The following is a 13,938-nucleotide window of genomic DNA, read 5'->3' on the forward strand; positions in this document are numbered from 1 at the left end:
GGTACTCATGGGTCCCCATGGCTTGGATGGAGCCATAAGCACAGACGCTCTGAGAGGACAGGGATGATACTTGCCTGGTTGCCTCTGCATCCATATCTAGGACCCAGCACAGTGAGTGGCACATAGTACATGTTCAGTAAGTACATATTTTGATAACAAACAGTCCCCATCTATTTTTTCTCACCTCACTAACTACCAGTTTTCTCCATGTATCTTATATTCTGGCAACTCCAGACAAATTCTCTTTTTCTGAATGTTTCAGGCACTGCTAGGCCTCCGTGTCTTCACCTGTCCCTTAGTCTGAAATGCCTTTTCCAGCCTTTACTGTCTTCAGAAATCCTACTTTTCTGTCAAGCCTGGCTGACATGTCAGTTCTTCCCAAGCAGAATGATAGTTCAGTAAGATCTCTCTTACAGATCTTTTAGTAGTAATTTTATTTTTCTTCTTATCCCACTTGACCATTTCTAAGTCTGTTTTACGAGGTTGTGAACTCTGCAAGTAAGAACTTTCTCCTCACCTCCAGGCCATCATATAGGAGTTGACAAACTTTTTCTGTAAGGGCCAAATGTTTGGGCTTTTGGGGGTCTTGTGGTTTCTCTCACAACTATTAAACTCTACCTTTGTAGCATGAAATCAGCCATGGGCTATATGTAAATAATAAGTGTGGCTATGTTACAACAAAATGTGACAATAGCAGGTGGGAAGGTGCAGCTGTGGCCCCAAGGCCATAGTTTTTCAACCCCTGATCTGGAGGTGCCAGCATGATCTCCCACATGAATGACTAGATGAATGAGCAAGCGCAAAGCCAAAGCACAGTTGTGTTGTCACAGCCTCTGTGGGTATGTGAGTGATGGTGGGGTGATCGGCCTGAATGTGAAGAGTGGGATAGTTCCCCTGTGGTGCCTCATTCCTGGAACAGATCCATGTTCGAATCAGGATGGAAAGAAGAAGTAATAACACTGATCTTGACTAGACATTAGCGTAAACCATTCCAACGTTAAATGCATAATTTGCAGAACTTTGGAATATGCCTCAGTTAAGAAGTATTGTGCAAGCTGGTTGCTCTGGGGTGGAAGTCAGTGCCCCATTGGCAACAGGTTTACTCTGCATTCTTTTTAACCAAGGAAAGCTGTTACTGCCACTGCCTTAAAAGAAGCATGGGCAGCCATTGTCATTCAGAAGTACTGTCGAGCGTATCTCGTCCGCAACTTGTACCAGCTGATTCGTGTGGCCACTATCACCATCCAGGCCTACACCCGAGGATTCCTGGCAAGGAGGAGGTATCAAAAGGTGTGGCTTTCTGGGATATGAATGTCTGTTCATATGTGTCTGCTGCAGCCAGGATTTGGTTATTGTTTCCAAAGTCTAGGTAGGAGAAAATATCTGCAAGTAATGCTACCAACAAAGGATTAATTTCCAAAATATGCAAATAGCTTATACTACTAAACATAACCCAGTCAAAAAATGGGCAGAAGACCTAAATAGACATTTCTCCAAACAAGACATGCAGATGGCCAAGAGGCACATGAAAGATTCTCAGCATCACTAATTATTTAGAGAAATGCAAGTCAGAACTACAGTGAGGTAGCATCTCACACCAGTCAGATTGGCCATCATCAAAAAATCTACTAATAATAAACGCTGGAAAGGTTATGGAAAAAAGGGAGCACTCCTACATTTTTGGTGGGAATGTAAATTGGTGTAGCCACTATGCAGAACATATGGAGGTTGCTTAAAAAGCTAAAAATAAAATTACCATATGATCCTGCAATCCTGCTCCTGGGCATATATCTAGAACAGATTCTAATTTGAAAAGATCCACCCACCTCTATGTTCATAGCAGTGCTGTTTACAGTAGCCAGGACCTGGAAACAACCTCAATGTCTATTCACAGATGAATGGATAAACAAGATGTGGTACATACATACCACATACACACCGGAATGTTATTCAGCCATTAAAAAAGTGTGAAATAATGTCATTTGCAGCAACATGGTTGAGGCTTGAAATTATCATAGTAAGTGAAGTAAATCAGAGAAAGACAAATATCATGTGCCATCACTTATATGTGGAATCTTTTAAAATGATGCAAATGAACTTATTTATGGAACAGAAATAGATTCACAGACATCGAAAACAAACATAGGGTTAGTTACCAAGAGGATAGTGGGAGGGGAGTAGAAAAACTAAGACTTTGGGATTAACATATATGCACTACTATATATGAAACAGATAAACTACAAAGACTATACACAGGGAACTATATCTTGTAATAACCTATAGTGAAAAAATCTGAGAAAGAATATATATATAGGTATAGCTGAATCACTGTGCGGTACACTTGAAACTCATACAACATTGTAAGTAAACTAGAGTTCAATTTTTAAAAATCTGAAAAAAAAATAGGTAAACAGAATTGTGTGGGTTGATTACAAAAAATTAGTATTTCACCCTGTAGGAGTATTCTGGTAGTTACATCTCTCAACACTGAAAGAGTTGATGAGAAAAAACAGTGGAGACCCATTTTGCATTTCCCAAAATCTTCTTTTAAAGATGCTGAAGGAACACAAGGCTGTGATCCTACAGAAATATGCCCGGGCATGGCTGGCCAGACGCAGATTTCAGAATATCCGACGATTCGTGCTCAACATTCAGCTCACTTACAGAGTTCAGCGTTTGCAGAAAAAGTTAGAAGACCAGGTAAGTGTTCATTATGCATCCTTCATATTTACTCTTTCTAACAGATTTATTTTAGTTCCAGACTAGTTCCTTAACTATGCTGTTGATGAAATAAAGTTATTTTAAGGCAAGACAAGAAAAATTGAACATAAAATTTTCTCTGCCCTTTGAGCCACAATGTTATCCCCGTTAGTGGACGTTGTGCATCTGCGCTATACGACAGCTGGATCCCCTTAGAGGACACAGAAATGTCTGTTTAACACCCCGCCCCCACCCCACAAAAGAAAGCAATTTCCTTCAGGTCGCTGCCGGGGTCCAGCCCCGGTGGATCCAGGGAATTCGAAGCGGGGACGGCATCGGCGAGGATCAGGAAACAACTGCCTAATTAAATGTTAATTAAGGATATAAAGAGTAATAGAATAAGGATAGTTCAGTAGGAAAATTCAGTGAAGAAAAGAGACTAAAATAAGGATAGCTCAGTGAGGAAATTCAGTGGAGAAAAGAGGCTGAATAATTCAGCCAGAAGGTGAGAGAAAGAACGACATGGGGAGACCAAGTTTCGGTGAACAAGGCCCACACTTTATTTTCCAAAGTAGTTTTTATACCTTAAATTATGCATTGAGGATAATGGGGGAAGGGGTAGAGTCATGCAGCAAGCCAGGCTTTCTTCCTGCAGACTTATCATATGCAAAAGCTTAGGTGATTTGCATCATCTTCTGGCCCGGAGGCCTGTTAACATTTTAAGACCCTTTCTTCAGAAAACTTATTTTTCTCTAAAGGTGATTGGTCAGGAGCCACCCTCCAAAAGCATTAGATAAAGTTTCATTCCTACAGAGCAAAGGTGTGGTGGGCTATAATAAGAAAAAGAATTAACTCAAGGGTCCCAGGTTATAAACATTAAAGCTACTACTTACACCAATTATATTAATCAATACACTGCCAGGGACACAGCAGGTAAGGGATATGGAGACTTAGCAGCAAACATTAGCCCAACAAGTGAAAAACCCTTCACCAATACAATTTCAAATCAATCTTTTAACTACTCAAAGGAATCTGTGTTTAGACAGTTTAGAACATCTCCTGCCTCTCACAGTTGGGAGGCTCTGAGCGATCACATGTGGCTGGAAAAACCTATTCAGGCAGGCTAGAGGACTTCCAAAGGAGTTTGTAGGTTGAAACACTATCACACCCAGAAACTTTATTAACTGGAGCTATAAGTTAACTCTTGTTTCAGAGAGAGGTAGTGGGGGACAGCCCCCTCTGTAAAGTCAGAGGTGTAGGTGAGAACACAAAGCAGAAAGTAGGCAGACTCTGGTTTTGGGGGTAGATGCTTGAGAATTTCCAGGGGGATTCCTGAGGCTCGATCCCGCCTTTGCGTATGCCAAGCCTCCTTCCTCATGACCTTTGTCATGGGTGGAGCTCCTCGTGCTGGCTCCCGGCAGTGATAGACTTCTAGTTGAGCTATTCCAGATCCTGAAAGATTATGCTGTGAAGGTGCTGCACTCAATATGCAATATGCACTCAATATGCAATATGCCGGCTCCCGGCAGGTCCCAACTAGCAAGGTAGCCCCTTAAGAGATAAGAGTCTGCTCAAATCCTCTAAGAGGTCACAGTGATTTGCTATTTGCCTTGTTGGACTGTGTAAAATATCAATATTTTACTTTGATGTATAGCCCTTTGTCTCAAAAGCTTATATACCTGTGTTTTGACCTCTAACAGGTGGAACAGTCACCAGTTTTCTGAAAAACTGTCTCCTGGGTTATAATCCTCAGGTTGACTCAAATAAAATACTTTATTTCTTTCTTATATTGACTATTGATTAATTAATTTTTTGTCAACACTGAAGATTTATGCCCATGTTAGGAGGTTTAAGCAGTTTATATGGACTACCTGAGCTAGGAAGCAGAAGTACACTGTAAAGGGCTGATACACACGAGTGTGTAGGTTGCACACTGCACAAGGGCACCTGCCCAAGAAAGGAGAGGGAGCTGAAATCCAGTGTGACTTCACTTGCCATGTGTCTTGGTGTAGAGTTGTACTGCCTTGAGGCAAGAGTGTCTTTTTCTAATTTGCACAAAGATGCTACCTTCATGCCAAGCCATGCTCCTTCAGAGCTGCATTGGCCCAGAGGAGTTGCCATTTTTTACTTCCCCAAAGGTCAATGTGGTCTGACTACAGCCCTGCCTAGTTAGGGAAGATTCCCCATTCCATTCCTACTGATAGGAAAAAAAAAAAAAAACCCAAACTCTATACACCCTCAGTCAGTGTGGGAAGGCTGTGTCCAGGAATGTGTCCAGATCTATAAAACTCACTCCTACATCTGTCTCAAGTAATAATCAGATTCTCCTCTGATAAACTTTAAAGGTAGTGCTAAGCTGTATCATAGGAGTCCTTGGTGAGTGGGTGAATGTGCAAACCAAAAACTTGAGGTTTTGATACAGTTCCCCCTCCCTGTGTTGTGCAGCAGTCCTGCACATTATGTCGCTGGTATGGAACAGCCCTGAAAAACAGCCCTGACCACTGGCAGCGGGGCCTGTGGGAGACCCCACACTGCCTGAGCTGCATTCCAGATATTCATGTACTAGGGCTGCCGTGATAAGCCAGCACAGGCAGGGCAGCTTAAACAACAGGTATTTATTTTCTCACGGTGCAGGAAGCTGAAAGTCTAGGATCAAGATGTTGGCATCTTTGGTCTCTTCCAAGGTGTCTTTCCTTGGCTTATACACGGCCTTCTTCCCCATGTGTCTTCACGTCGTCTCCCCTCCCCTCACATCTGTCCTAATCCCTTCTTATAAAGACACCAGTCATACTGAATCAGGGTCCACCCATGTGACCTCGTTTTACCTTAGTTACGTCTTTTAAGACCAAATCTCCAAATACAGTGACATCCTGAGGTACTGGGGACTAGGACTTCAACATGTGGATTTGGGGAGATGAAGAAGACCCAGTTCAACTCACAGAACTAGGGTTGTCCTGGAGCTCCAGGGTTTGGACCAAAAGATCCCCCAACTCAGGAAAGCATTTGCCTGACCAGCTCTGCCTCCTTATTCTCACCGGGTGAAGATGCTTACGGGCCATTGTGATGATAATCATGGTCAGTGTAAAAAAAACCTCCCACTTAGATGAGAAGTTGCAAGAAGCTAATGGAACAGCTTCTTTATTTTGGATAAACCCCTGAGTATCTGATGTTTCTTTCCTCCAGAACAAAGAGAACCATGGGCTGGTGGAGAAGCTGACCAGCCTGGCTGCCCTTCGGGCCGGTGACGTGGAGAAGATTCAGAAACTGGAATCTGAACTGGACAGAGCAGCCGCCCACAGGCAGAATTATGAGGAGAAGGGGATGAGATACAGGGCTTCCGTGGAAGAGGTCTGTGCTGGAAATGACTGTGCACGTAGCTTGTGAGTCTTTCTGTGGAAGAGATCATGGTGCAGCATTTCCCACAGAGATGACTTCTGCACAGAAATCAGATTTTGCTGTTGGCTTTCATTACCAGAGAAAGCCTGCGTTTTAGAGAAGGGAGATCTGAGGCCCAGAGTCTGGAGGGGAAAGGGGTAAGGGGAAGAGGAGACCTGTGCTTCAAGAAGCACACTGTAAGGTTTTCACTGCCTTCCACTTGTGTGGAGTGATGGAAGGCCTGAGAAAGGGCCCTAGGCAATGTCTCCCTCTCATCCAGCATGACCTTGGTCTGCTGTCACTTGTCCACCTGGCGTGCACCCTGGAAGCATCATCCCCAGGGCAGCAGTGCAAAGCGTGGGCAGGTCTGCATCTCGTGTCATAGTAAAAAGAGCAGTAGATGTAAAAACCAGATGTCCCAGGTTGAGATCTTCTCTGTCTGGGAAACTTGGACAAGTCGCTTACCCTCTCTGAATTTTAGTTTCCTCATATGGAAGATGGGAATAACAAAAAGGGACTGACAGAATTACTGTGACGATAAAATTGTCACATGAAATAGTTCAGCCAAGTGACTCATAGCCCTGCAAAAGCGTGAGCTGATATTTTCAAACCCATTATTTATTACCATCCATTCTGCACCTTCTAAAGTCCCACAACACCCAGAGTGGTGACAGCTTGGGGTACTAGGGCATCCCTCTGCCCTTCCGATGACCAAGTGCCCGGCTGCACTAACACAGAGGCTAGCATCTCCCACACTGCCAGTCACCAGTCACCAGCACCCAGGGGCCCCCAGCTGCCAGCCCAGCAGAGACTTTGCTGGAGAACTACTGTGATCATACATCCTTCCTGAGTCATAAGACTCTCGAAGTGTGAATCCACTTTATATCATAAATTTCCTACATTTAATGTATGAATACCCTGGCTATTTTTAGCCAATAAAAAGACAGAGGAGTTGCCTTGACTTTGGGAAGACCTTGGATTTGGTTCTTTCTCCTTGATTTCAGCCCTTGTTGGATGGGGCTGGGAACTAGTGTCTATTGAAGTCACATGGAGCCCTTGCATGTGGAGCTAAACACAGCATCTCGCAGTGGGCTGCTGCCAGCTGTTACCTATGGACGGGCGCCGAGACCGAAAAATAACTAATTTAAAAATATGCAGGCAATGGTGATGAAACTCAAAGCAAGGTTTTCAAAAAACCATTTTTTCCCTTCCCTTTGCTAGAAACTGGCAAAGCTTCAGAAGCATAATTCAGAATTGGAAATACAGAAAGAACAAATACAGCTGAAGCTTCAAGAGAAGACTGAAGAGTTGAAAGGTAAAGCCCGAGGTGGCCCGATGCACATTCACCGGTTCACAGGCCTAGTCCTTCAGGAAATAGGCACTGGGCAGGAATCGAGTTTCAGGCTGAACCAGACGCCTCTGGTGTAATGAGAACACTTTCACTCCACAGAAAATAACTGTATTTAAATTGTGGCAACTGTACCCTGCAGGGTCACCTGGCTTGTTTCCAACTTTTATCAGAGCACAGTAGTCCCTGTCTGTGCCTCAGAATCTCCTGGGCCATTTGCAAAGTACAGATGGGTGGGCCGTAAGCCTGGAGCTGTTATATCAGAAGATGGGGAGGGGGTGATGACTGTGGGTAGTGGTAACAGGGATCATTCAGAATCTCATTTTTTAAAAATTTTATAGCCATCCTTGTGCATTGTCAGGGCAAAGCTGGGATAATGTTTCTGGCTTGCCAAGGATTTGCACTCAAATTTTAGCTCTGGCCAAGTTACCCAGTGTAAGTGGTACCCAGTCCTGTCCCTGAACAAAGACGCCTCCTTAGCACTGAGCCGCGTCAGCCCTGGGCTGTCACGTGCAGACCCTTGGGACCAGCAGCGTCAGTTTCCTTTGGCGTGTGGAGCAGCCATCCGCAGCCTAGCTTGTCCATCTGTACTTGTCCAATTCAGATTCTAATTGCAGAATTCTAATTTATAAAAGATGACAATTACACTCTCATCTTAAGTCCCATTAATAATAAATACCACCCGATTGTTCTTACATTCTTACTTTGTTAAATGTGGCATGAAACAATCAAGGCATTGCTTTTCACACCTATTTCAAAGAGCATTCATTCTCTTTTCACAGAAAAAATGGATAACCTCACCAAGCAGCTCTTTGATGATGTGCGAAAAGAAGAACAACAAAGAGTGTATGAAATCTCGTTTGCTTTAAAGCCACTGCTTCCTTCTCTCTCTGCTGTTTTCTAATTTGCTTCTCAGCTTGCAGGTTGCAGATCACAGATACAGGAGAGCACAGCACGGATATTTTTAGGAAGTGAGAGACAGCTTTGTGAGAGCTACGTCCCCAAGGGTGCACATTTCAGACACTGCACAGGTTCTGGAGTTATGGGCTCAGTGGACCACTGGGCATGTCTTGCTTTCTCTTTATCACCAAGACAGTGACAAGTTCAGAGACTGCCACGTTTTTCAGCTTTCAAGTCCAAGGGTGAAAATTATTGCCTCTTAAACCGTCCTTCTTTGCCCCCTACCCTCACATTGTATCTGTAAACTTGACTCTTGTCCCAGACAGTAAGGCGTGTAACTCACCTCACATAAATTAAGGCAGGTCCAATAGCTCATGTAGCTCAATATAAAAAAAGCAACCCAATAAAAAAAAATGGTTGGAAGATCTGAATAGACATTTCTCCAAATAAGACATACAGATGACCAAGAGGCACATGAAAAGATGCTCAATATCACTAATTATTAGAAAGATAAAAATCAAAACTACAATGAGGTATCACCTCACAGCATTCAGAATGGCGATCATCAGAAAATTTACAAACAATAAATGCTAGAGAGGGTGTGGAGAAAAGGGAACCCTCTGCACTGTTCGTGGGAATAAAAATTAGTGTAGCCATTATGGAAGACAGTATGGAGGTTCCTTAAAAAACTAAAATTAGAGCTACCATATGATCCAGAAATCCCATTCCTGGGCGTATATCTAGAGAAAACCATAATTCAAAATATTATATGCACCCCAGTGTTCATAGCAGCACTGCTTACAATAGCCAGAACATGGAAGCAAGCTAAATATTCACCACAGAGGAGTGGACAAAGAAGATGGACATATATATTAATCAATGGCATATTGTTACTCTGCCACAAACAAAAACAAAATAATGTCATTTGCAGTGACATGGATGGGCCTAAAGATTGTCATACTGAGTGGAGTCAGACAAAGACATATAATATGTGATGGTGCTTTCATGAGGAATCTAAAAGAATGATACAAGTGACCTTATTTATGAAACAGAAATAGAGTCACAGATTTAGAAAACAAATTTATAGTTACCAAGGGAGAAAGGGATAAATCAGGAGATTGGGATTGACATATACCCACCACTGTATCTAAAATAGATAACTAATAAGGATCTACTGTATGGCACAGGGAACTCAGTGCTCTGTAATGATCTATATGGGAGTAGAATTTGAAAAAGAGCAGATATGTATAACTGGTGCACTTTGTTGTACAGCAGAAACTACCAGAACATTGTAAATCAACTATACTCCAATAAAAATTAGTTAAAAAGACAGGTCCCCATAACCTTGAATTGTACCAGCCCCATGTTTCCTGTCTCAACAAACGCTTTGCTAAGATCTAAAGGCTCCAGTCTGTGTCTCTCTCTCTTAAGGGGTAAATTCACAGGTCTTTAGATCTCCAGATAGGGCTGCATGGCAGAGTGCTGGGAAGAGATGGAACATTCTTGGCGTCTCTGTTGGAGGCTAGATGGCACAGTGCTGCCTTGGTGGCAGCATATACAACTTTCCTGTGAAGTTAGTTAGCGGAAGAACCTGGGTCTGGATGAGGGGGCCAGGATGCCAAGAAGTCAGGGGAGAGAGTGTCACTGAAGAACTCCAAGAGTTAATGTATACATACAGTGTTTCATGATCCTACATCAGTTTTTTTTCTTTTGATGTATGTGTGTGCATATGTGAAAGTGGCTCAGTCCTGTCTGACTCTTTGCAATGCTTTGGACTGTAGCCTGCCAGGCTCCTCTATTCAAGGAATTTTCTAGGCAAGAATACTGGAGTGGATAGCCATTCCCTTCTCCAGAGGATCTTCCCAACCCAGGGATCAAACCCAGGTCTTCTACATTGCAGGCAGATTCTTTACTGTATGAACCACCAGGGAAGTCCTTTTGATGTGCAGTTGATTTATAATACTATATTAGCTTCAGGTGTACGACATAGTGGTTCAAAATGTTTATACATTATGCTCCATTTGTAGTTATTATAAAATGTTAGCTATATTCCCTGTGTTATGCAATATATCCTAGCAGCTTATTTATATCATACACAGTAGTCTGTACCTTTTAATCTCCTTCCCCTTTCTTGCTTCTCCACCTTCCCTCTCCCCACTGGTAACCACTAGTTTGTTTTTTATGAGTCTGTTTGCCTTGCTATATTCATTTGTGGTTTTTTTTTTTTTAATGTTCCACCTATAAAACACAGTGTCTTTTTCTGTCTGACTTATTTCACTGTGCATAAGATCCCTCAGTTTCATCCATGTTGTTGCAAATGGAAATTTTTCTTTCTTATGCCTGAGTAGCATTCCATTGTATATATGTACCACATCTTCTTTATCCATTCATCTGGTGATGGACCCTTAGGTGGCTTCCATATCTTGACTATTGTAAATAGTGCTACTATGAACACTGGGGTGCATGTATTCTTTTAAAATAGTGTTTTCTTTTTCTTTGCATATATACCTAGGAGTGGAATTGCTGCATCATATTTACATCAGGTTTTAAATAGGACTAGTTAACTTTTTACCTTGAAAAGTCTGTTTTTCCATGAATTCTTAACTTTAGAAGAGAGGAGCTCAGCTCTTGGCATCTCCTGGTCATCTGAGGCCACTTAAGAGCGATCATTTCAAGCAGGGGCTAGAGAGCCAGCCTGAGCTCTTTACAGTCCTCTTCAGCACTCACCCACAGCTCAGTCTGGTCCCTGGTCAGCTGACTGGGAAAGACTTGTCCCATCACAACCCTCTGGAAGCTCAAGGGTCCCACAGTCAGTGGGCACACTCCTGGTCAGCTTCCAAGTCTTAGACTACAAGTCTTAAGATTCTCTTTACATAAGATTTCTGGTTGCAATTTGCTTCTTCAAATGTATTTTCCTGGACTCTTAGGAACACTGTAGTTTTTGTTTTGTTTTGTTTTGTTTTTAATCTGAAAACAAAGTTTAAATGTTTGTTGATATTTATAAGAAGAAAAGAAACAAAATCCTATTGGGAGTATGACTCTTCCTCAGGATTTTCCCCTCTGTACTATAAAAGCAAGTCATAAAATGGACTGAGTTGACAGCCCAGCAGGTGGGAAAATGATTTAATAAACTCACAGAGCTCCTTGGACAGCTTCAATTCTGACTGGGCCCCTGTGGGCTGCGTGGGGCTGGTCTAGGTTCTGTATCTGTCTGGGGTTATTTTCTTGGGCACTTACCCTGTATTTAATTGTGCAATCTTCTTACAAGGTATTGGCTTTCTGTGGCCTTTGGGGTACCTGGATTTGCTGCAGTTTATTCTAAAATGTTTGACAAGCTGGACCCTTTTCCTTATTAAATGGCCATATTAACTTGTTTAGGACTAAGCCAGGCTGTTCCAGGATCCTTGATTCTAGGCAGGAGACAGGACTTGGCAGAATGTGCCAAGGTCTTTGCTGAGTGAAGCGGTCCCTTTAGGGGACTATGTGGAACCAGGGTGGCTTGGGGGCTATAGTACCCCAACAACCATTGAGTCTTTAAGTTCAGCCTCCCTCTCCTGTGTTCCCTGTGTGTGATCACTGTAGAGCCACACTTCTCTGATTCTGAAGAGGTAAGAAGCTGCCTTAACCTAAGGGGACATAAAAACAGTCTTCTAAAAATAAGGCCACCGTCCTCACAATAGGTCTTCACTTGGCTCTTCCTTTCTGAGTCTCCTCTTATTTCCAAAATGATGTGTAGTTCTAATTAAGGGTAAAGACCTTAGAAATGGTTCAAATTTTTCTTTTGATGCTTAGACTTCTTGAAAAAAGTTTTGAACTGAAAACACAAGACTATGAGAAGCAGATCCGGTCCTTGAAAGAAGAAATTAAAGCTCTCAAGGATGAGAAGATGCAACTACAGCATCAGCTAGAAGAAGAGCGGGTCACCTCTGATGACCTGAAAGGAGAAGTGGCCTGGCTGAGCAAGCAGGCAAAGGTAAGACTCCTCGATCATCCACGAGCTCTTGGCTGATTTGTCTGCACAAGAGAGAGCGGCTTCACGTCCCCTCGGCTCTGCTGCTAAGTCGCGTCAGTCATGTCCGACTCTGTGCAACCCCACCGACGGCAGCCCACAGGATCAGCTAAAAGCATCCAAGCTTGTTTCTCCCTCCATTCTTCAATGCAAACCATTTTAGTGAGATTGGAAAATTTTTAAGCTTCCACTAGATACGTGAAACACATGTTAGTAGAATAGTTGTTACAATTACACAAATATCCTCTGTAATCATCATGGAATAGCCATGCATAGTTTAGAAGATATGTCGTGGACTCATACCTGAATTTCTTAGCAGAACTGCCCATGTTCAGACTCTGGGTTCTGATTTCCTACTGTTGAAAATAGTAGATTGGACTGTGGAATCCAGAAGGACCACATATACCTGTGAGCCCTTCATCCTTAGCAGCCACGTAAGACTGATGTCAATCTGGGAGTCACATCATCTGGCTGCAGTTTGTATTTCATGAGATTATGTGGCTGCCCTTGGGGTGAAGTGAGTGAGAGGAAACCACTCACTCCCTCTCTGGTAGCTAAAACTATGATCTAAACTCTTCAGTGTGGTATATTAAGGAGATTAGTCTGATTTTCAAAGAAAATAAACCCATTATCATCATTTATACATGTTATAATAAGCCTATAGGTAAATACCTATACCTAAATAAGGGCTTCCCTGGTGGCTCAGTGGTAAAGAATCTGCCTGCCAGTGCAAGAGATGCAGGTTCAATCACTGGGTCTGGAAGATCCCTTTGAGAAGCAAGCCACTCTAGTATTCTTGCCTGGAAAATCCCGTGGACAGAGGAGCCTGATAGGCTACAGTCTATGGGTTGCAAAGAGTTGGACACGACCGAGCAACTAAATAGCAATAGGTAAATACAGATAAGACTTGGAACATTTACTTTAACAATACAGAGAGTGGAGCTTGAGGATGGATAGTCCTAGGTCCTGATAGCTCGCCCTGTGACCCTAAACAATGCATGTTACACTTTTGCATCTTCAGTTTTCTAGTCATTCTACTCACTTCATAGGCATGTTACAGGGGTGAGGTCATATATGTAAAATGATCAAAACATGCCAACTTGATCTCCTATTTTACCCACTGTGGAAACAAAAGCTGTATAACCTTTAAACACTTAGGCTAACTTAGAAAATATCCAGAGATGTGAGGGGAGTTCGGGGGAGCATGGATACAAGTGTGCGTATGGCTGAGTCCCTTTGCTGTTCACCTGAAACTATCACAACATTGTTAATTGGCTATCAGATCAGATCAGATCAGTCACTCAGTCGTGTCCGACTCTCTGCAACCCCATGAATCGCAGCACGCCAGGCCTCCCTGTCCATCACCAACTCCCGGAGTTCACTCAGACTCACGTCCATCGAGTCAGTGATGCCATCCAGCCATCTCATCCTCTGTCGTCCCCTTCTCCTCCTGCCCCCAGTCCCTCCCAGCATCAGAGTCTTTTCCAATGAGTCAACTCTTCGCATGAGGTGCCCAAAGTACTGGAGTTTCAGCTTTAGCATCATTCCTTCCAAAGAAATCCCAGGGCTGATCTTCTTCAGAATGGACTGGTTGGATCTCCTTGCA

At 43.0% G+C, this 13,938-nt stretch overlaps 1 protein-coding gene across 1 annotated transcript in view; it reads left to right on the forward strand.

Annotated features, from left to right (window-relative positions):
• MYO5C (myosin VC) overlaps positions 1–13,938 on the forward strand; it is a 118,469-nt gene that overhangs the window by 65,371 nt on the left and 39,160 nt on the right. Inside the window, exons 20-25 of the mRNA XM_027553992.1 lie at positions 1,125–1,290; positions 2,554–2,700; positions 5,884–6,048; positions 7,297–7,390; positions 8,206–8,269; positions 12,116–12,296. Of these exons, the coding sequence (XP_027409793.1) occupies positions 1,125–1,290; positions 2,554–2,700; positions 5,884–6,048; positions 7,297–7,390; positions 8,206–8,269; positions 12,116–12,296 (817 nt within the window). The remainder of the gene's footprint in view (positions 1–1,124; positions 1,291–2,553; positions 2,701–5,883; positions 6,049–7,296; positions 7,391–8,205; positions 8,270–12,115; positions 12,297–13,938) is intronic.

This window comes from Bos indicus x Bos taurus, chromosome 10 (genome assembly GCF_003369695.1).
Source record: "Bos indicus x Bos taurus breed Angus x Brahman F1 hybrid chromosome 10, Bos_hybrid_MaternalHap_v2.0, whole genome shotgun sequence".
Taxonomy (NCBI): Eukaryota; Metazoa; Chordata; class Mammalia; order Artiodactyla; family Bovidae; genus Bos; species Bos indicus x Bos taurus.